The sequence below is a fragment of the Pecten maximus genome, chromosome 14, assembly GCF_902652985.1.
Source record: "Pecten maximus chromosome 14, xPecMax1.1, whole genome shotgun sequence".
Taxonomy (NCBI): Eukaryota; Metazoa; Mollusca; class Bivalvia; order Pectinida; family Pectinidae; genus Pecten; species Pecten maximus.
Window position 1 is genome coordinate 22916395 of NC_047028.1, and position 24152 is coordinate 22940546.

The 24152-nt window shown below is 33.4% G+C and overlaps 1 protein-coding gene across 4 annotated transcripts in view; it reads right to left on the reverse strand.

The window, feature by feature from the left end:
• The window catches only part of LOC117342825 (guanine nucleotide exchange factor DBS-like), a 103255-nt gene that overhangs the window by 12104 nt on the left and 66999 nt on the right, over positions 1-24152 (reverse strand). For all 4 annotated transcript variants that reach the window (XM_033905084.1, XM_033905085.1, XM_033905082.1 and 1 more), the window contains exons 10-12: positions 1382-1573; positions 949-1140; positions 403-645 (exon numbers count right to left, since the gene is read on the reverse strand). In XM_033905084.1, the coding sequence (XP_033760975.1) occupies positions 403-645; positions 949-1140; positions 1382-1573 (627 nt within the window). The remainder of the gene's footprint in view (positions 1-402; positions 646-948; positions 1141-1381; positions 1574-24152) is intronic.

Below are 24152 nucleotides of genomic sequence, written 5' to 3' on the forward strand. Positions count from 1 at the left end.
CTCACTGAATACCACTCAGGAAGTCTATATTTTATGTGCTACCTAGAGCAATCACGGTAAATTATTGTGTCCATGGACACTCATGGTTACTGGTTACATTACCCGAGTTTCTATATGTGATACTTAGCAATAAATGCAGATTGATAAGCTATGCTCCTTCTTAACATCAGCAGTTAGGAGGAATTCTTCAGAACCACAGATAGATAACTATACACACAGTACAACTGTATATAAATCATCAACCTTGGGAGGATGCAATTTCACTGATACAACAAAGTGATTTAAACTGAATAGTGAATATGGATGTATGGATGTGCCCAACCTAAAAAAAACACCATTTCAGATTTTTGAAACTTTCTTCAACCAAAGACCTGACTATCTTTTTAATATTTCCCAACTCACCCGAGCCGACCTTTCGTAGATGCCCTGTTGACGTTGCTGGTTTTCAGTATTAGTTTTGCGTTTCTGATCAACGTCGTGATGATGAGAATGTGGAGGATGTGGGGGATGGCCGTGGGCGGGTGGTACGCGGTGTGAGGTACTTGGGCGGGCTGATGGCTTGGCTACTTGCTGCAGGCTATGATGACGCTTCTCACACATAGCTTGTACGTCCTCAATTCTCTTCAGTACTTTCTGCACATTTGCCTGTAATAGTTTTGACAGTTTAACACAAAAGTCTATATTGATGTGTTTCTTTTTATTCTACTTTTATTGTATTTTCTCAACATAAAGAATATTCAAAACTACACTGAATGGATATTACATAACAAGCAGGGCCAAAAAATAACACCTGTCAATAGATCTCCATCAAAATTCATCAAATATGAAAATGCAACAAGCCGAATTGCTTCATCAATATGATATTAAAACATCATTACTATTTAACTATAAATCCTACTAAGTTTCTTAACCTGAAGATCATACATAATTTGTTGTGAGGAAACTCACTCTTGTCTCAGGTGTGATCATGTTTTCAAACAACTGTCGGAACTCTTTTGGGTTGTTGAGACGGAGTTGTCCAGCAGTTGCAACAAAACTCTCAATGTCCCTGAGTGCAACTTCAGCTCCCTGGGGGGTCTGACAAGCATCCACCTGTTGCTTTGATAACATGTCCACGCCCTTTGTACACCATTTGTTGGCCTGTCAAGGTCAAAGATCAAAAGTAAAATTACTAAATTAGAACTAAAAAAAAAAGGTGAAAAAGAACAGTTAAATAAACCCGCCCCTTGTTAAAGGCCAATTAACATAATCTTTTATGATTTCACAAAAATGAAAACAAATATAATTCACTGCAACATGAATCAATAAATCAATGACATTTCTAACAAATACATTCAACTCTTATTAGAAAATGTTTGTAATGTACAATGTATGATATGACCTTGTCAATTCTGTCCTGAAGGTCATGTGACGTGTCAAGGAGTTCACGTCGTCGGCGTAGTAACTCTCGGTACTGATCACACATGCGCTGTAGTTCGATACACTTCGGACGTATTGAGTCCACAGCGTAATGGTCGTCCATTATGTGTTGTTCGCCATTCGTCCTCATCTTTTCGGCCTGCTCAAGGTCTCTCTGGAAAATACAAAGATGGTGACACTGTTAGATATCGTACAGAATGTATATATAATGTTTTAATATTGAAAAGATTTTTTAATTGAATTGTTGAGTGGACAACTTGGAGATGAGGAGGGAGAATATGTGAGCTTCTGTTATGATTCATGAATGATAAAGGAAGTAAGAATTAGCACAATTCTTTTATACACAGGAATATATCAAAGTGTTTAGCTATTTTGAATTCTTAAAAAATATTATACACCAAAATTATACCAAATGCAAGTCAGTCAAAAAATAGCATGGTTCAGTGTGAACCGTTAACTTCATAGATAATTTAAATGTCACAAGATATACAGGTGTACATATCTATGTGTATGAAAGTAGATTCAGACATTTTTGGCTACAGGATTTATATATAGTGTCCTAGATTATGAGTTGATGAGTTTGAGACCGGTAAGAGCATACATTGAACGTCATCTGTCGTCAAACAATATATTTAGATTTAAAAATTTTGAGAACAAATATTTATTTCCAAAATAATCAATATGAACCTCAGAACCATTGAAAGTTCCATTTATAGAATATGAACTGTTTGCTTGAATTGAATGCACATAATTCTGTAACGATACCCCATGTATAATGAAAATAACATTGATTTTTTTGGGGGGGATTACATATTTGTTTTCATATGCCATGATAGTGATCATTATACATCATATTCAATGATCCAAGCCTATAACAATAGTCCCCTACCGATTGTATTTTATATAATTTATTTATCGGTAATACGTCTGTCAGTCAGACACTAGGGAACAATTTTATATGCAAAACTATATTGGACAAATCGATAAAACCCAGCCAGTGTGAAAACCTGGAGATATCCACTATACACAAAGTACCTGTATATTATTGATGATTCTGAGGAGAAATACACACTACCTGATCCATACTACATTTTTTTATGGATTATAAGGTGTCTGTAATATACAGTCTAAACCATGGAAAAAAAAAATTATTTATTTTCAGATAAAGGTAAATATTTCGAGATCGATAAACATCATCAGTGTACATATAATATCAGGTTTACATCCTAGTTCACTTGGCCGTTCAATATACGATGAAGATCTTCATGATGTTACCGTATTTATCCTATATTAGCCCAGGGTTGTAACTCTCAAAGTGTTGAATTGATTTATAAAACGAGATTATGAAATCAAAATTTGTTTTATTTTGATGGGTTTAAAACGTCTTCGCTACAGCCAGTGTCATATGAGGACGGGGTCAAGGAGACAACCCACAGTAAGAAAACAAAGCACAGACAGATAGAGTAGTGAGGAAAAAAAGAAATATCTATGATCCCAAGTGAAGAAAATCCCTGATCGTTCAGCCCGCCGCCGGGGGCCCACTTTTAGTTGCCTCTTACAACATTACAGCAGGCATAATTTCTTTACCCGCTCCTGTATGAGTAAAATTTTAATTTGTTGGAATCTTTACTGAACTTAAATATAGACATATGAAGTCGGTGAATGCTGCTTTGTTTTGATTATTGATATGACTTGTGGCCATGGGCTTATTGCAGAATACAAAATACGGTATTTCATAATTCATATAATTATAGCAATGTTTTGAAAACAATAAGTGAAAATAGTGAAAGGAAGTAAAAGTTTGGTTCCAGTGAAATTACTCTTAAAAACAGTACTTTGTTATCTTGAATACTTAAATTACAATACTACAATAAATGCATGTTTCAGCAGATTTTATTTAAAGCATTGATAATTTTTTTCTGTTTCATAAAAGTTTTTAAATACATGTAGTCAAGACACCCATCAAGCTTCATCATTTTATGACTGTGTCATCTTAAATAGTTGAAAAACTTGTGCACTTCATCTACTTTTGGATTGATATCATTATATGTTATCTTCAGGAGACATGATACAGTCCTGAAATAGATGTGTCGTTCATGAAAACCTCAGATAGGTATACACCCACAAAGTAGAATGATAATTGTTAACAATGTTTAGGGCTAAATTTTATCTCATTTTCCATGAAAATCCTATCCTGGGAAAACTCTTATCTGGAGTTTCTGGTGTAAACGTAGCCACACTACCGTGAAATTGTTGTAGAAAAACATGACAGGATTCTTCTGACAGAAAAATAGGTAATTTAACCCCAATTTAGACAAATTCTGTCACACCTATTGGGCTAATTAAAAGCACACTACACCTGTTCAGGTAAATCTTTCATCAAATTTGCTTGATTAAACACCTTAAAATAGGATCTTTAAGTCTGGCTAGGAACTTTAAACTTCTACAGACATGTTTAGACCCAGGACAGAACCTCTGAGCTCACTATACTGTGTAAAACAGTGGTAATGATTTGGTATATTCTTACACCCACCAAATTACCAGGGTAAATTGTACTCTTAAGTGCCTTTTTACTTCAGTAAAAAAATTGATTAATTCTGCTTTAGATATTTGTAAATAGATAAAACCATGAATATTTCACATATACTTAATCATGCAATAAAACCTCCAAATCAATACCACAGCTAGGAAAGGTTTAATTTGATTTTAAATGAATTTGTTGACACTTAAAACTGATATTGATGATAATTATTGTCACTCCCCTCCTCCCATCATTATAGGCCACCTGATATTATCAAAGTTTAACTTTGAAATAATTTACAACAAAATGAACATCCTTTTTTCAAGCATCGATATTGCACTGCTTTGCTGACACACACATTATTTAAAGGGAGGTAACTTTCACCTTAACAAATATTTCTTTTTAAGCATAATTCTTTATCTTCATTTTTGTTATTTTTATTTACAGAACATATTTCAATTTACTTGTTATTTTTATCTACAGAAAATTTTGTAATTTACTTTTTGTACTTTTTAAATTTAATCTTTTATCAATAGGAATATGACCGATTATATAAATATAAAATGCATCATCACTGTGCTTTGTTGAAAAGTAATGCAAGCAATAAAGTAGAAATTGATAAAAAAAAAACATGAGAAAAGGTAATCATGCATATAAATAAAAAAATTAAAATCAGTCTGTACATGTAATAATTTAAAACTGCCTTATAATGTGTATAATTATAAAAAAAATTACTTACCTTCCTATACATATAAACAAATTGAAGTCCCCTATTTTATAACAATGTTTTGATCCTCTAGCTTGAAAGACGTATGGTATATTAATGTTATAGACTTCTGTAGGCAAGTAAAATTTTTGTATAATGAAATAAGTACTTTTACCCAGTCAACAATGAGATAATTGAATTCAGTCCGGCCACATTCTTGTTCTATGGTGACCTTTCTTATATTTTTACATCTACAAAGACTCACACATTTCAAAAACTTGATAAAATTATCTATTTTTAGAATGATTATTGTGATAATTGAATTTACTTATAACTACTCATACAAAACACCTGTTACATATTACATACACCACATAATTAGATTACAGGAGCTGCCTCAAGGTTGCTTCCTATGGCCCCAAATTTTATATAACTCATTGTAGAATGACCTTGAAATGAGAAATAGTATGACCTTGTAGCCATGCATACAAATACCCAGGAAAGATTGATTGACAATCTGATCATCATATGATCCTGTCTTTAATGGATATTAATTTGGTGTATATTTAGATTGTGCTGAAGTTGCCATGGAGATTATTATCAACATCATCAAGAAAAGTAATGATTTTGATAACACATAATGAACTTTTCTACTCAAGTCCTATAAGATGGAGAAAAGTTAATTTTCATTTATATCGTAGTTGAATTCATGCAGATTCCATGCCTTCCAAATATTTCAAAGCAATGTAGGGGTGTCAAGTGGCAGCGGAGGCAAAATTGTATGTATAACACACATTTTCTAGTCTCAATTACTGACTTGAGCAAGTCTAATATTATTGTGTGTATGTTGGTAATTTTACTACAGTGACCTATGATTAACCTGTATCCTTGTGTGTAACAATTTGACCATCATATCAAAATTCTTACAAACTTAACCCCAACTAAAGCCCAACCTCAGACCTTAGCTTAGTACTATCTACCACATCAATGGACACAATAATCCATCTGTATATACAACTCAGAAATTTCACAGAGACAGAAAATATGTTTATACAACTCAAATATTCACGACAGTGAAGTCTTGAACACTCGAGATTAAAATTGAAATATCAGATAATTCTGTCAATATTTGAACAAACTTGCCCTCTTACAAGACGGCCATTGATTGAGTATTTTTTAAGGTTTGTGAACGTTTAGAGTGTCGCTGTGCTGTTATTATGCCATGAAATCAATTTACTACAATAAAAGGGTTTTATCAGAGTGGATCTTTGTAGATAACACTCACCTTATCATGCCCCACTACCTTATGCTAATGAACTCAACACTTTAAAAATACAATATTTCATTTTTCTGTGCTTATAGGGGTACCAAGGTGGGGAACTATTAAAGTCAATGACTCATTTTTATCTCACCTGAGAAACTAAGCTACACATTATCATCTGCAGAATTTGACAGCTCTCTTTCTATGACTTTACCATGTATACTAGCTACCTTGAACAGGCTTGACCCCTTTCTGTAATATGGAGACTTAAGGAGGTATGCTACCTGACTGTAACAAGACTTAAGGAGGTACAGTCAAACCTGTCTATAGCGACTGCCCAAGGGGAGGCAGAAAAACGGTCACTATAGACAGGTTGCCTTTATAGACAGGTCAAAATTATTGCACCAACCAATTTACTTAAACCTGCCATAAATAAATTGTCATTGAACAGGGCATTCAGAAGACCAGCCAGAAGTTAAATAAATGCATAAACTTTATAAATCTGAAGGGTTTAATATTTAATGATTTGTGGACCCAAACACAAAATATAACTCAAAATGGTCTTATGGATAATTTTTTGTAAATATTTTGTTCTGAAATAATACTATATGTATCCATCAAATTATCTCCCTTTCTTTCATAAATAAAGAAAAAGAATACACAATAATTAATAAATTAATTATATTTGTGTTACTACAAAATGTACTAATTATTTTGTGTTATAGTCTTTCTTCTTAAAACCAAAATATTTTTTTTTCTGACCCAAATTGAAATCCGGATATTTGTGTCAGTTTACGACTTTTTATTAGTATTGACTAATTAAAGATGGCGGCAGTACAAACGCTAGTACCGACAGCTACGATTAAGAAAGGCATTATTGGCTTTCATGTGAGTAAATCTTGTTGACAGATATGACCAGTGTTTGTTATTGAAGTGATGTATCCTAGTTGTAATCACAAAATTAACTGACCGTGTCAAATGAAGCCACCTGTGCACAGTTGTAATGTAATACCGACACGCATGGTGACCCGACTCCTCTCTTACCGAGCCCCAGGCCAGGGCAGCTACAGTAATTATAGGCTAACAGGTGGTAGGGGTCTTTTGTTTATATACTCAGGCCTGGGTTGTGGTGGTCCTTTGTTTGTATAATCAAGCCAGGGTCGATGTGTCTGAATTTTCCGGGGATTTTATGAGGGATGACTGCCAAGAGCAGAAGATGGCTGACAGAAATCGGTCGCTATAGAAAACAAATTAGCGACCGCCATTCCGAAATCACCGGTCGTTAGTCACATTAGACAGGTAGTCGCTATACAGAGGGTCGTTATATAGTAAAATCTCACGGGGAATCTTAAAACCGGTCGTTATAGACAGGCAGTCGTTATAGACAGGGGGTCGTTAGAGCAGGTTTGACTGTATATGCTACCCGACTGTGACATGGACATAAACTTACTTAAGGGTGTATGCTGAATTTACTGTGACATGGAGACTTAAGGAGGTATGCTACCTGACTGTAATAATTTAAGACTTAAGGAGGTATGCTACCTGACTGTGACAAGACTTAAGGAGGTACGCTATCTAACAGTGGCATGAACACTTAATTAAGGGTATATGCTGCATTACTGCGACAAGGAAACATGAGAATGTAATTGCTACAACTGTGACAAGAAGACTTGATGAACATTGTAAAGCCAAAAACAAAACCGATTTCTTGTTCTCATCACACACTATTAACTCTTAAGACATGTTTGCATACTCTTAAAGTACACATGTGACATTTCATTTAAGATGCCTGAGTGATCAAGTTCCATTATCAATGTATACATAATGTATATACATATCAGTCATACGGTGAACCTTAACATGAAAATGATTATGGAAAGGAATTTGACCTCTTTGATGACAAGGTCAGAGTATATTTCAAGGGGTCAGATTCATAAATCTAGTTCCGAACAAGACACAAAATTTGGTCCTTACCCAACAGAATGTGAGAGTGACAACACAAAAGAGGTATCCACTGACCGTTCCCGATACTGAATGTCCAGTTAAAACACCACAAAACTGTCCTGAGTAGACATGATACTGTCACCAGGATATCAATATCTACAGCCAGTCGATACTAAAACTCCCACAAAGATCATATCATCTTCCCATCTCTCTGTCTTTACCTGTCCGTACAGAGGTGGTAACTGTCCAGTTAGAATGTCATCCCTTGACCGATACATCCAATTTGTATGTCCGGCATATATTTCAATAACTGACCACTTTGTCCCCTTCAGGACATTCTACCTGTGGCTACGATACCTGTATTCTGCACAACTGGCAGGTATATGTGTACAGGTATATAGGTGTGCAGCGAATACAGGTAATAATTTGTAATTAGTTTCCAGGACATTGAGCTAATCACCTTAACCTGACCAGGTGACTGTATACTACATTATATGTATGTCAGTTACCTGTTAGGTTTAACTTACCATACCTGTCCAGGTATATAGTTACCTGTATCATCACCAGATGAAATAACACTACCATAATCGTTCCCCTCCAACAAGACCAGGGGGTAAGCACATCAACTTAAACTCAGTTAGAGGTGGATTTATTGATGTAGCACAAATAAACACTTGTAATCATTTTGCAATATTCAAAATCAGGGAGTGGGCGTACTGTAAGACTAGGGCTTATTGCCAGACATGGACTTATTGTCAGACATGGGCTTAGTGTAAGCCATCTTGGCTTATTGTAAGACATGAGCTTATTATCAGACATTGGCTTATATTGTTAGACATGGGCTTATTAAAAGACATTGGCTTAATGTCAGACATATATATAGGCTTATTGCCAGACATGGGCTTATTGTAAGACGTGTGGACTTATTGTCAGACATTGGATATAGAATGTCAGACATGCATGGGCTTATATGTTAATTTCACTTCCTTAAATATGATAGTTATTTTAATTTCAAATTTGAAATACAAATACCTGTTTAAGCAATGCATCTCAGATTTGCTGGCACTTAATTTAAGTAAATAAGGGAAGTCAATCATTTCTATTTTTGTAACAAATAATACGCTTAATAACACAATTCAAAGATGTTTTTAATGATATTACAGATACTGAGTGTTAATCTTTGATTTACAGGTAGGAATTATATACAGGTAAATGTAATGTCATTATTTACATACAGTATAGTGACACACAGTACATCCGAATATGTAAACTGACAGGTAGGATAATTACTAATCTACCTGTAATAATTGTTCAGTTTCTTCTTCTTGTGTGTCACAAAGAGTTTGAGGACATAATTAGGCTTATTAGCAAGATATGTCACTTTTAAAATCTTCTCCCCACGGAAAGTCAACCCAAACTGTCTCATTATAGTTAAGCTCAAGCAAAATCTTTTGAATTTTTTTTTAAGAGATATAATCATTGCAAACAATACTTCCCTAAAAACATACATAAAGATCGTACAGACTAAGTACACATGTTTTAAAATTATATTCCCTCTTTTCCAAACACCTATACTACAATGAAACATTGTAATTTAAATGTTTAAAAATAAAACGAAGATTGGCTGAACAGTATTCCATTTCAAATGAAGTATACTAGGCCCTTTTATTATCCCTACAAACTATTATAATTGGGCACAAATGAAAGACTTAACGATCGTAAGATATGTGCATGTTCAACTGAAATAAAACAGCAGAAAAATGTTCCTTCTTCAGTTACAAATAGGTATATTACAAATTAGGAAGTAACCTTGAAGTGAAAAGTTGAACTATGCACTCTGCTCTTAATAATCCTAATACACAGATCAGCATGTGTCCTTGAAAAATTACTTGACTACATGTTTTTAAGAGTCAAAGGTTTCAGTTGAAAACATTACTTACATTTGTTTACATTCTATATATTCAGTAAATATTTTTCATTTTAATATACCAGGTATTATACCCTATTAACCAGATATATCCACATAAGCCCCCCCTCCCTATCTAGGGAGCTGAACCCAAACATTGTAACTACCATGTGATTAATTGTTACAGTAAGGACTGGTCAACCTGGGCTAATTTGAGGTTCAATATCGTGATTCTGCCTTGTCCCCTTTTCCACTTTCCCCAAATACAGCACAAAACTTTAAACAGTGATTTGATCATCTATGAAATATGTCTCAAATAATGAAAGTTTTTATCTAATTTCTGGGTTTTTTTCTTGCTAAAAATAAAACTTAACTACAGTAAAGTATCTTGCCTGATATTGATGAAGACAATTTTATCGCTATCTCTCAAATTTATTATCCAACAAAATTGGAATCAGTTTTCGAAAATTTTGGGGCACTTTATATAAGTACAACCATTCACATGTCATGCGAGCATCATCTAGAGTAAATGTATATGCTTGTATTGTCCAGATGTGTATACATATCTACGTATATAAGTATACAAGTTTGTATTCACATGTAGTCACCATATATCATACCAAAGGTGTCATAAGGTCAGCTGTCAATCATTCTATAAATATATCCCTAAAGGTGTTGGAAATAACCCACATTTTCAATCAGTAACATTTGCATTGGTTATAAGATATTGATCAACACAAAAATATAGATATATTCAATATATTAACATCTTAGAAGCATTGCAGAGTTAATGTTAGCAATCTAAAACTGTCAAAAATGCTCTCGTATTTAATTTGATATAATAAGAGTTTTTAATTAAGCTACTGTAAACATGGAATTTATGAGAGGGGGAAATTTACTCAGCATCCTTTTGATCGTGAAAATTTTCCCCACACGTGTAGTTTACCTATCAAAATCGTGAAATTAACCGCCCACGAAAATAACCACATTTACAGTATATAAAGATTTAGCATAAAAATTGGTGATCCTGAAGTATGATAATTGATTACCACTGAATTCTTTGCATATATATATGTATACCATATATATACAACAGTTCCCTGTACATAGACTTTAGAGCCTAATTTATTTGAACACTTTCTCCATAAAAAACTACAAACATATTTAGATAATAGAGACATGAAAAATTTGCCCTGAATATATATTACATATCTGCAGTGACACAATTTATCAGATAAAAATATCGATGAACAGTTTATTTTACGACTTGTGGTAAAAACAGCTGATGAGATGGATTTAGGTATACATAGAAAGATAGACATGCCTCCAGCATTCAGTAGCTCAGAATACCTCAGATTTATCAGAATGCAAAGAATTTGGACAAATTTTATCTTGAAATGCCATTCTTGCCAACTTATTGGAATGTCTGTGTAGGGAGACTGCATGAGCTAACAAATTATATTGACCAACCATAAAACAACCTGTTTATAAACTGGCCTATCTGTTGAACTAACAGGTTTTTTTAGAATTAAAAACAATAAAAAAGTTTACTGATAATTCATTTTCATATTAATTTATAAAGATGAAATAAGGAGACTCCATCCTAAATTGGAAGGGTTGTCATGATATACGTATGATATATTGCTTAAAATGCAATGCACATTTACTTGGTAATTAGTAAACATATTGAGCATTTAAAGTTATTGGCTTTGCAATCATGAAAAAAATTATTAGGATAAAAAGAAAATTCACCCACCTGTGTAAATCTAAATTCTCCATAAATATTGAAAGTTTTATCCTTTCCAATTAGGTACTTCTGATGAATAGCGAAATCAGCATAATATATAATCCACAAAGTTGTATACATGTATATATATATCACTGGTCAACTAATAAATGCTGCAGGGAATGATATTATTTTGAAATATTCCAAATAAATAAATTTTGGTAACATGTAGATTATCTGCATACCCGGTAGTTGAGCACTTGGAATTTAATATGCTCTAAGTGATGAAAAACATAATTGCATGTCCAGAATGCAGGTCCCAATGATAGCAATTCACATCAAAAAAGACCTTAGTTCATTTCAGAGTCCATATATTATATTTCCAAACATTGCCAGTGCAGTTCCCACATAAACAGTGAAAGTAGACTAGCGAAGTGTCCGTCTACTAATTGTATCTTCTCAGAACTCACACAATCGTGAGTAGGAAATGCACTTAATCACACGACAAACTGTTAGCTAGGTATGACATTTTAAATTTACAGATCGAACCACAGGTTCCCGTACACACATGTGCGTGATACAGATCGATGTTGGGTTCTGGAGCCTTTGTACACAAACCTCTAGCCCATTCTTGTGTGTCTATTGAATACTGACTGAATGGGTATCACCCCTTCCCAAATCTCACTTCCTGTCTGGGGCCCAACATTAGGGAGTTTTACCTGTGGCCCTTTCTAATTTAAACTGAGATGTCTACCCTTGTCTGAATGTCAAGTCAGTGATCCAATATTAGGGAGCTTTACCTGATGTGGCTATTACCTGGAATTATCTAAACTTCAGCCGTAATGACTTTCTGTCATCTTACAGAGTCCAAAACAGTGAATTATAAAGTATAGTTATCAGACTCTTTCTACTTTTTGTGCCATTTCCTCTTTCTAATATAGTTCTAAAAATCATAATCACCTTAGGTATTTTTATGTGACCCTTTTTGTAGTTTGTGACATATATCATAATCCTTGTTGAAGAGTTCAACTTATAAGGATGATCGACTTTCTGGCCCTTTTATGCACTATTAATGATCAACTATAGACATCCTTTCTTTAGCTATCAATTCCTTATTATTGGGTCAATTGTCTGTTTTTGTAGTCTACAATATATATATAAAACATAGAATCAATTCCTGAATCATTTAGGCCCCATGCATTTGATTAGGGATTTTTACCTGTCTCTGATATGCCCTGTGGAACATACCTCCTAATTTAATTAGGGATTTTACACAGCCCTTTCTATTCTGCTTATACAGTTATAGACTCACCTGTACAGATCCCTCAGGTGACTTCCTGTATGGGGCTGTCAGGAAGGGAGTTTTGGTAACTCCTTTAGTCTGCATGTCTAGACACAGTTAAACAGCTGACCGTGCTTACACGTTCACGATTTGTCAGCTTAACAAATGCATAAACAAAATAGATTTCTTGCTCCTATAGGCTGTACATGTATCTCAAAAATGTTTATATATGTGACAGAGTTTGACATATAATATTCAAAAGGTTGAGTAACAAATTATCTTATAATTTCAAAAAAATTAAGACTTTCAACAATAATCATTTCACTTAATGTAAAAAAAATCTGATAAGTTAGCGATGCTTTAAATAAAATGGATCAGAAATTGATATCTCAAAAACAAATCTCAATCTTTTCAAAATCAGAAATTCAAAACTACAGAAATAGGTAGATTGCACAGACAGGGACCTAAAAATAAACTTTAAGGACATTAAACCGTACCAATGAAGGTAATCTTAAAACAAGAAACTCTGATTGAGATATATATATATATATATATGAATGAGGTTCTTTCACAGGTGTTTATCAAAGACATTGGGATACTTGGAGAAAATTCCTTAGAATTTGATCACTAAGTTATTTATAGAGCTCTGCATGGTCAAATGAAATACTTTTAATTAAAAAACATTTTAAACAATATAATATTTTTTTCACAGTTATCAATATATAAAAGCAGAAAATGTATAGGCTTCCCAAATTGATTGTCCTGAATGCAAACTAAGTAAGATAATGGTAAACTATTCATATAGTTAAATTATTTAAATATTTGAAGTTTTATTAACATCAAGTGATTTGTATATACATGTATATCAAAATGATCCATTAAACAACTGATTTAATCAACCGAGGTATAAATTTCAAAATGTTAATGTTCGCAAATTAACATACAAGTAATTCAATCTACAAGATTTCAAAGTGTGCTTTATACAAGACAATTCAAATTTACAAAATTTATGTCAAACAATACCAAATTAATGTTAATTTTATTACAGTATCTATTTGTAGGAGATATAAATATTAATACTGAACATTGGATCTTTATTGACTTACCATAGTTTACCTAAATAGCACATCTAGGGATCTAGTAGTTCCACATGAAATCAGCATTGGAAAAAAGAGGAATACATAAAAAAACAGTACATCTATTTATCATCTTGTTTAGGAAAATATTGTCAAATGTCATTTGTATTGACACATTTAATGAAGTACAATGTATTCCATTTTACTTCGAGTGAAGGATGACCATTCTGATTTCCTGGAAAGGTAGGGGTGGCAGACTTCAGCTTATTATGGAACAGCTAAAGTGCAATTTTTAGGTTGTTTCTGGCTTTTCTGGCATTTACTCAGAAAATTAATTCAGGCATTTTTTTATAGGGCTTTACGATTGAACAGCTACATTACTATTATAGTACATTTTCACTATTGGCACATTAGGGCTAGTGTATATACATGTATACCCTTTAAATTTGGCAGGCAAAGTTTATTTCCCCATTTTCTGCAAAATTGCATTTTTCTTTGTTGGGCAAAAAAGGTTTTAAACCATAAAAATTCTTTCATTAGTTCATTACGACTAAGTTAGTTGAGGTTATATGATGCCCTGTGTATTTCATCTGAAATTAACGTTATGAGTTAATTATCTCCCTTGAGATTTGATTTATAGCATATATGGTAATGCTTATTTAGTAAATATATATATACCTTTGTAAATCATTTTTAACCTTTTAATTGTACCATTAATCTCTAGATTAATTTCAGGATATGTCAGAAATATAAATGAAGCATACATATATGATATAGCATTAACACCATAAAGAAGGTACTTTACAGATTATTAACACAACAGGTTTACAAGTAATCATGAATTTTAAGTTATGAGTTGCTAGCAGTCAGTACAAACAGAAGTTGCAATACATAACACCTAACACATTAATACGGATCTAAGGGCACCACCATTATTCTGTTACTCAGATTCCATTAAACTTAAATTGTTCAAGTATTAATGCTAATTTCATAATGTAACTTTAGTGGCAACAAAAGTTTGTTGTGCTATGCTATATATTTGCAGATACTAAACAACATCATTCTACCATACTTTAAATTAACAGTATAACTATGAATTCAATGATTTTTCCTGATCACATAGATTATATGTAACAAAACATCGCTAGATGTAATTCTTAAGATACAACTTTCTATTGTCATATGTTTTTTGCAACTGCAATTCTCAACAATTTTCATATCAAATCAATTCCCCGCATCTGAACTTTAATTAGTTCTTACCTCATTTTAAGCCTAAAAATGACTATCTATATCATTTTGTCAAAAAAGGTGTAAACCATTTTAATAGTTAAAACTTTTTTTTCCAAACAATTATTCCAGACAAAATACTGGAAAGATTTAAATAATGAAACAACTTATTATATCCTTCACATCATTTATGTTAATTAACATCCAATATATTTGAGTAGGATTTGAGAGGTACAAGACATCAATTCATATCTTCTGTTCCTCTTTAAAGCTAAATTGATTTTATTCCAGTAATTATCACCGGTCATTCTACATATTCAAACTTCTATCCAGAAATCCCAGCCATTTTATGCAATTTTTTTTTGACAAAGGAAAACACTTTCTCATTCTGATTGAACAATCTATATCCAATGTAAGGTTACTCAATTTGGATACTTCACAAACAACAACAAATACTTGTATGTACTTTATCTGTTCAACAAGGCAATCAACCTGTCTATACCCTTGTCAACAAGCTGCCCTAAGGAGGCGGCCATTGTTGAGAGAGCAGACGGCACAATGTGATCCCTTTTATGTGTTAAGAAATGAACATGACAGAGGTTGTATAAGTTTGACAGTTAATCTTTCAACCCCCTATCATTAATGTAAAAGGACCCCTTCAAGTCTAAGGTTCAATACACTATTACAACCCTTTAAAGTGATGTCACAGGCTCTGATGAGTTTCATTCTTGTCAACAATTCATTAATACAAGGTTCTAGGTTAAGGTAGAGAGTCCTATAGTGCTTGTTATATGTTCTCCAACACAGGAGAGCTCCAACATGATTTTAGCAGTTTTTCTGACGTAGAAGTTCCTTCAATGCATGCTTAAGAGACCTGTTACTAAACTTTTTACATATATTCCATACTTTACAAATGTCGATGAAAATACAAACTTAAATTGGTCACAATTCACAGGTGACTTTTATACACAGGTTACGTAGATATCCAAAGTATTGATTCACGAGATCATGTGACTTATATGTTACACAATGGTTAAGCAAGTTTATAGTATCTATAATATATTTCATACTTATAACTCACCTGTAGATGGTTTGGAGCGAGCTGTAATACGTTTCCATTCGGTAAGGGATTTGCGTACAGACTGGGTACACAGGAAGTGGACCAGCGCCACCTACGATACAGTGGCATCTTGTTTCCGTGGATACAATGGCTCTCCTACTAATATTTCACTCAATCACATTTAACGGTATCCAACAGGGGACATGTGTAAATGATGACACTTATGTAGGTAGGAAAATGTAAATTGTTTTTAACACAACACAGGTAGATAAGAATGTAGGTAATTTGGTGATGCACTGAAAGTCAGCTGCTCCTCTGAATTAACTACAGATAGCTACTCTCCCAATACAGTCAATCCACACCCACGTCGCATAAAGATTTCAAGGATTGCGCCTGTGGTAAATAGCTGCATCTCTGATGTTTATTCCATAATGACATCATACAATAAACTAACTATACATTGCAATCCTAGTCATACAAATGTTTTTAAATTACAGAATTATAAAAACTTGTACGTTCCTGCAGATGAATGAATTCGGAACAAGCACATAAATAATCCTTGTAGTTTCAATTTGAAGTAAACACTACCGAAATGTAAATAACCATTGTTGTACAATCTAAATACGATCTATTTCCTGTGGTTTTACATACAATATCCAACAATCCCTTGGTTGATATATGTGAATGTCACTTTGGTAGTCTACAATCACTGTACCTCTTCCGTCGTTAAAGTAGTTAAAGTAATACCAGCTGTATTACTATTGTAGTTAATATTATTGTAGAAATTTAAATCCCTTCGTCATGCATCCATATAGAATAATGACAAGAATCAAAATAGCTGCCTCGTGCAGACTTGTTTGTGATACTTGGGTGTAACATCCAAACTTTCCAGTATGATTACCCTCAGCATTGTCAGACAGTCATCGTTTTACCACCCGAAGAATACTCCATTTTATCGCGTACACAAGTACAACTGAAACTAAACCTATTTTTGAAAATACAACAATTTTAAAACACCAAGAAGTTTATCCAGTACATTGTAACATTAAGTTCAGCCTAAGATGTCATGCATGATCGTATTTAGAAAAATTAATTTTCCAAATCTCACTCAATTGTGAATGACGTCATTCCTAAACACCGGAAAGTCTATTTTTTCTGAGGCTTATTGCTTGTGACTTTTATATATTTATAATTGTCAAATAAATGTTCTGATCAGTTTTCTAAATTCACACTTACACGAATATCAAGCTTTTTACATCTTATCATTAACCATCAGTTAAATTAAAATGCAAAAATATTGCAGTATCATTAAGTTGATACTTCAGCCTTGTACAAAATTCCTATCTCTAGTATATGTTTTTGATTTACCAATTTAGAAATTAACCAACTTAATCCATATACAGATTAAAATCCTCTTCCAGTGTTTTGAGAGTCCAGCTTAATTGCACAAAATCCAGTTATGCATCCCTTTAACACATATAAACTGCTTTTCTGATAATTGAGATTAAAACACACCCGTGTCTACTAGAATTGTGAAGGATTCACCTGCAGAAAGGAATCGCAACACAGATGTCATGAGTATAGACACTATTGGAGAAACTTTATCTATCATTTAGATATCTGCATGCACACACATGGTAATCGAAACATATGGAATCCAGAAACAGTTCTCCAAATTTTATCTGCCAATTTCACGACCTGGAGATTAAAGCTCGCTGGTGAGAAAATTTAAACCTGAAGTTCAACGTTTGTTATTTAATCTTGAACATTATGTTCGAGAGATGATAATTGTAGTATCCTGGTCTACATTGAATGACCTTTCATCACCTTCAATTATCAAAATGGGATCCACTTCCTTCAAATTTGGAACAGTCTATATTCGGATTAGGTAATGGCAGGCTGGTAGTTAAGTGTAATGGTATGTTACAAGTAAATGTGCTGTCTGGTTACATGAATGCACTGGAGTATATAATCTTTTGTTATACAAGACCATTAGCGGTCTATTGTGTCAGTTCAGTACGAAATCCAACACCAAACTCTTGAGCTTTTAGTCAACTCCTGATCTTAAACTCCAAGTAAAATGTGTCAATCATTACAAAACATTTGGTTGGAGTCTTTTCACTATTTTCTGACAACACCTTGCTATTCTTATGAACAGAAGTAACTTTATATACAATCCTGAACATTTGAACAAAATAAGTCCTCCATTTCTTCAGCTTTTCAAGATCTTCACATACACAAAATTGACAGGTTCAAATTGTTGTGATATTGGTAAAACTCACCAACTTCAACATCCAGTGACTTTTTTCAACCATAATCCTCCCTTCCAATAATGCTAAATTTGAATTTGAACCATGCCTGTATTTTAATCAGAATGCAGCCACAACATTTTGTCCAAATTGTTTTTGCAGAGAGAACTCGTTATTGATAAACATTTAGTTAACATTTCGAACAAACATAACCCCAACAATGAGATCTCCGTTGTAAATGTTCAGAGAACGTTCCACTAACATATCCAATCCAACTGTCTGCTGTAAAGGGTCATCTCCAATCAGAGAATCGGTTTCCAATGTACACAACTACAGGTGTGATACACATCAAACAGAGTAATGGTATGGCCTCAGGTTTTCTTCACACAGACGGCCATTTTGATCTGATCAATTATCAAGATATATATATATCCCAATTTTCCACTTGATATCCAAACCTGTCTTAGTTTCCGTGGAAACGGTGACATCATTGCTTCAAATAATGGAATAATGTGCTATATTTTTTCCACTGTGCTTCAGTTGTTTTAAAATGATGTCCTTTTCATCTCTCTACTTTTATGTCCACGTAATGTTAAGTGTCCAACATCCAATTATGTTTTTATCCAAGTCTGACCTCGTTAAATGCTGCTTAATGTAGCTAATAAATCACTCCTGAATCGATTCAGCTTAAAATGTATTCCACATAAAACGTATTATTGTTCCGCATACTGATTAAAATGAGCAAGAACAAAATAATTACTCAGATATATGCTTGTTCACAAAAATTCTTTGCTAAGCAAGTTATGATATGTTAAATATTTCTGATCAATTTCTGGCTGATGTGTTGATATGGAATTCACTGATGTATGAAGACATATATGCTGACAATCTTCACCATCACAGACACATGACAGAAATTAACATACCTCGATGTCAGCTTAAATTTGAACTGTTGTGTATATTAACTTTAAACAGACCTGATCCACTCCTATCGTCCACATGTATATAAAAGGTCTACCGCAGTATGTTCGTACCCGCGGAATTTTATCGAACAGAACCAAAGCTTTTTTATCAATATGCTTTGTAGATGAAGATAACAGAAGCCCATGAGTTATGTCGAACCTCAAACAATATGTATACTTCCACAATGATAAAACAGCCTCCTTGTCACATGAAAGCACAATCACCATTCAATAATCTCGTCCAGTTCATGCATATCAATTGGTCGTTAAAAATCCTTTGAATGCGTTTGGTTCATCAAATCGTCCAGCTTGCAAACTTTTTATGTCCTACTATGTAAAACGTTCCCCTGACCCTGTAACCTTTTGTCTATCAAACAATTCGTAATATTATGCAGTGGACATAAAGTTCTAGATATTGATGGCTTACTGTCAATCAAATATTCTCACAAAAGAATGAAAATGTTTTCACCAATTTCAGATCACTACCTTGAAATATCAATGATGTTTTTCGTTATGTCCATCATAAAGATAAAATATTCACAGGTAATCAGGTGTCGGGCTAATGACAAACATCTGAATGATCCGGAGTTGCTGTCCAGACGAGGACTCATTGATTCAATCAGATGTTACACGTATTTGAAACTGACACGTACCTTCACTTATTTTTACACAGACCATATGTTGAATGTACCAGGTCTATATATAGGTAAAACAAATAATCCAATATTGGAAGGCAGGAAAACAATATGGCGTATATCCCATTAGAAAATGAATCATTTGGAGTAATTCATCTCAGAATAGTTGTTTTACTGATGTTCAATCTCCGACGTGGCAAGCAAGAAAACAATATACACTTATTCCATTAGGAAATGAAACCAGATACTTGTGTAATATATATCTCAGAAGAGTTGTTTTACCTGACGTTCAACTATGGCCTGCTTTAGAATATAGTCGTTATACTGCGTCAAAGACTCGTACCAACAGGTAGCAGGAAACTTGATCTTGGTCGTCCTGAAATTCCTTCATTCAATGAAAGTTCAATCCCCAATAAAATGGGATCGGAAAGTGACAATCAAATAATATATATCCACGTTAGGGAAGCACTGTTTTAAATCCCTTTAAAATGTTTTAAATGACTGTACATAAAGAGGCGATTGACAACGTAGGTATAGTCCGAAATGTAAATAAAACACAATAAATATTGTCAATAATCCCGCTACTGATCTAAACGATACTCGTAAGCAGTGGGAGTCATATATGTACACACACCAACATTATATACCTCCATACACAGAAGAGCACTTTAATGCTTACAAAACGACTAAACAACTTTATGTACATGGTATAATATCTACACAATGAGCAGATATGCATAGACAAGTCCTAACATATATTAGGGGTTGGTCGGGCAGGTAATGTTACGACCCTTTAGATTACCTGTTATAGTCTTTGCGAACACTGATATCAGGTTTGAATACAAAACTGATCTGGTATATTGTGGTGTAATATTATAAGTATAAAGATTTAAGATAGCAGTATTGCACTTATAATTTGTTCAAGGTTATAAGGAATACACAAGAACTGTGTTTATTGTACCTTTTATATACAGTATATATATACAATTTCTAACTCAATAAGAACCAAATCCTTATTCGAAATTACCAATTATTGTAAGCTAAAACTCGTAAACAAAATTAGCCTTGCCTACATTTTGAAATGTTAATTTCCTTAAATATATAAAAATTTTATTGAAAACACCATGGGAGGGAGCTTATTTGAGGATTAAAGCATGCATAGATATCATTTTTTCTTGGCTCCATATTAAACTCGAGTGTGATATTGCTACAATTATTTGAAATTTTCAAAATTAGTATACTTACTGAGTATATGTGTGAAGACTTAAGGCTATATGCTACCTTACTGTGAAACAATGAAGGCTGCTACCTTAATTTTGTAAAATGGAGACTTAATGGTAAATGTTACCTTATTGTGAAATTCACCAGATGCCCAATGACATAATACGCTACCATGTTGTGAAATGATCAATGCTTGAAGATATATATGCTACCTTATTTATTTTGAAAATGTGTCGTTAAGGATGTATGCTATCCTACTGTGACATGGATTATATACTTCTATATACCATGTTATGATGAAATGGATATTTAAGGATGTATGCTACCTAGCTTATTGCACATTATGACAGAGCGACTTAAGCTGTATATGCTAACTTATTCCGATATGCATCAGATACATATTAGTTCAGGGGAGATAACTTCTAACATTGAGTACAATTTATGTGGGGTAAATAATTTAAAAAGATAAGAAAAGCCTACACTGTTGAAAAATTGCTACTTATGTATTTCAGCAGGGAAATTTTAAAACTACCAGAGACATTTAATTATCAAATCTGCCTTTTATCATTTCATTGTAAATCAGAATTTTAGAAGAACAGGCCTATAACCCGGTAAAAAAATCATTGTCTGCAAGACCACATGTGAGATGAATGCATTTTATCACCTAGACTTTGTTCTTATCGTCAGAAAAACAGCTTGGAATCGGGCACATCACACATCAAAACCAAGCATCCATCACCAGGGTCTGGTTGGCCTGATGATTCTAATAGGAGAATTCTAAAGAAGCTAACTTAGATTCAAACCACAGAGGTTAAAGGTTAGATTACAGAGAGAAGGTATACTATCAGCTTTCCACTCTGTTGAATACACATGTTAAAACTCTCCAGGAACAATACCTGGTAAATGAAATGCTTGGAGCTACGACCAGTTATGCAATTAAAACTTCAATATTAGTTTGACCATCAAAGTGACCATCAGACTGACCATAAATCTAGTCATTAATTTTGAGTAATCAGTATTATAAGATACCTGATTCCCTGATAAAGACAATATTCTGGTTACTGAAAACTGTGTTTTGACCCTTGGGTCAAATACACTGTATGACCTCAGATTGGGGTCACTGGAGCTGCCAAAGGTCAAAAGGTTATTGCCAATTATACATTATACCCATGTAAGTAAAAATCTCTGGTTCAGTTTCATTAAAACTGAAATGGAAGTAGATTAAGATCAGTGCCAATAATTTACGAAATTCAAAGAAAATATTTACACAAGCTGGTCAATAATTCACGATTTGAATTTGATGGACAGCTGAAATAGATAGTGATCAGCTGATACACCACTGTCAGACTTGGTATAGAGTTTAAATAGTGACTTGGTATAGAGTTAAATAGTGTATCTTGGTGAAAACATTCTGAAATCTTGTTATGTCTATAACAGCTCAGCAAAAATGCTAACGAAAGCTAAATTTCATAGAAGCAATGGGCACACAGCCTATTTTGAGTAGATAAATATTGTTGACCCCATGGGTTTATCACAAGTAAAATAAGGATTTAATTTCATTTTAAGGGATCCGGCACCAAGATTAGGCTTTTCCTTGAGCCATCTTCTACTAATTGTATCTTTAACACTCAGTACCTATAGCTATATATGTAATTCTTTTTTTTTTATTACGTCAATTTCAAATTTGTTATGTAATATTTTTGGCAAAATGTGCAAGGAATATGGCAAATTACTATGAACTAAATGTATATATAAATAGGGGGACTTGAGCAAGACTTGCAACCTTTAATGACCGAATTTTAACACAATAAGTAAAGTTACCAGGTTTTACAAAAGGACTTATCACCGACCAAACAAACAAACATCGGCACCCATGTAAACAGATCAGACTTCCCCAGTATCCAAACATAAATAAATCAAGACTCTGGTATAATGGTCGAGACAAGTGTTACTCACAGTGCGTACTAAGTGTAGGTGTTTCTAATCCTATTCACTAACTAGATTAGTGGATTAGACTAATCTAAAACCATTGATGTGTTCCTGGTCCAAGTTTTTTTTTTATTTGTACTACGAAATCTCAGCTTCGGGCTAGAAAACATTTCTTACATAACACGGAGCAACTTTTGTGTTACTGCGATTTGTCAGGTGCAATAAATTCATTTCAAAATGTGAAATCTGTTCATTTAATCTTAGTCCCATTCATGCTTGTGTCAATATACAGTAGTTTAACATCCACTTAAAATATCTTTTCGGCAGAAGTTTGTGTTTTTAAGTGGAAAAAGTTAGAATCCCTACCATTAATCTTACACTGATTTACGATAATTATAGTTTTAACTAATATTGATATTATAATCTAATCTAATACATCATTTCAACCAGTTACTATTACACATATATAAAGTTCTAGCTGTCTTTTCTGTATACATCAGAGTTATCGGTATGTCATTTTCTAAGAAATTTATGACGATATTCTCACAAACAAATCACGTTATAATGAATAACTGCTCACAGGAGCAGATAACTCTGAAAAATACAGAATCGACAATTCAAAACCAGTCAAAAAAAATATATATACAGTATACTGTATGTCAAATATCTAGATAACATTGAGTAAAGTATATATTATCAACTTCAAAAATATCAATTTAGACAATAAAAACCTTTTTGGTAGCGAATAAAATTTCTCCATATTGTGTATTCTTTTATTTCTGTGACCTGACCGATGGAGGAATCCCACGATTCAGTTGACCTTTTTGGCATGAATGCCACACTGACAACACCTGCCTGAGGTCATACTTTATAACGTAATACTTGTGTATCTGTTAACTAGCTCCGATAACACACATATATATAGATATCGCTTTCTTATACTGGCAGGTGTACTAATATTATCATTGGCCTAAGGGGCCTCAAGTACATTATAACATAAACTCATTCCAGCCAAAAAAACACAATGG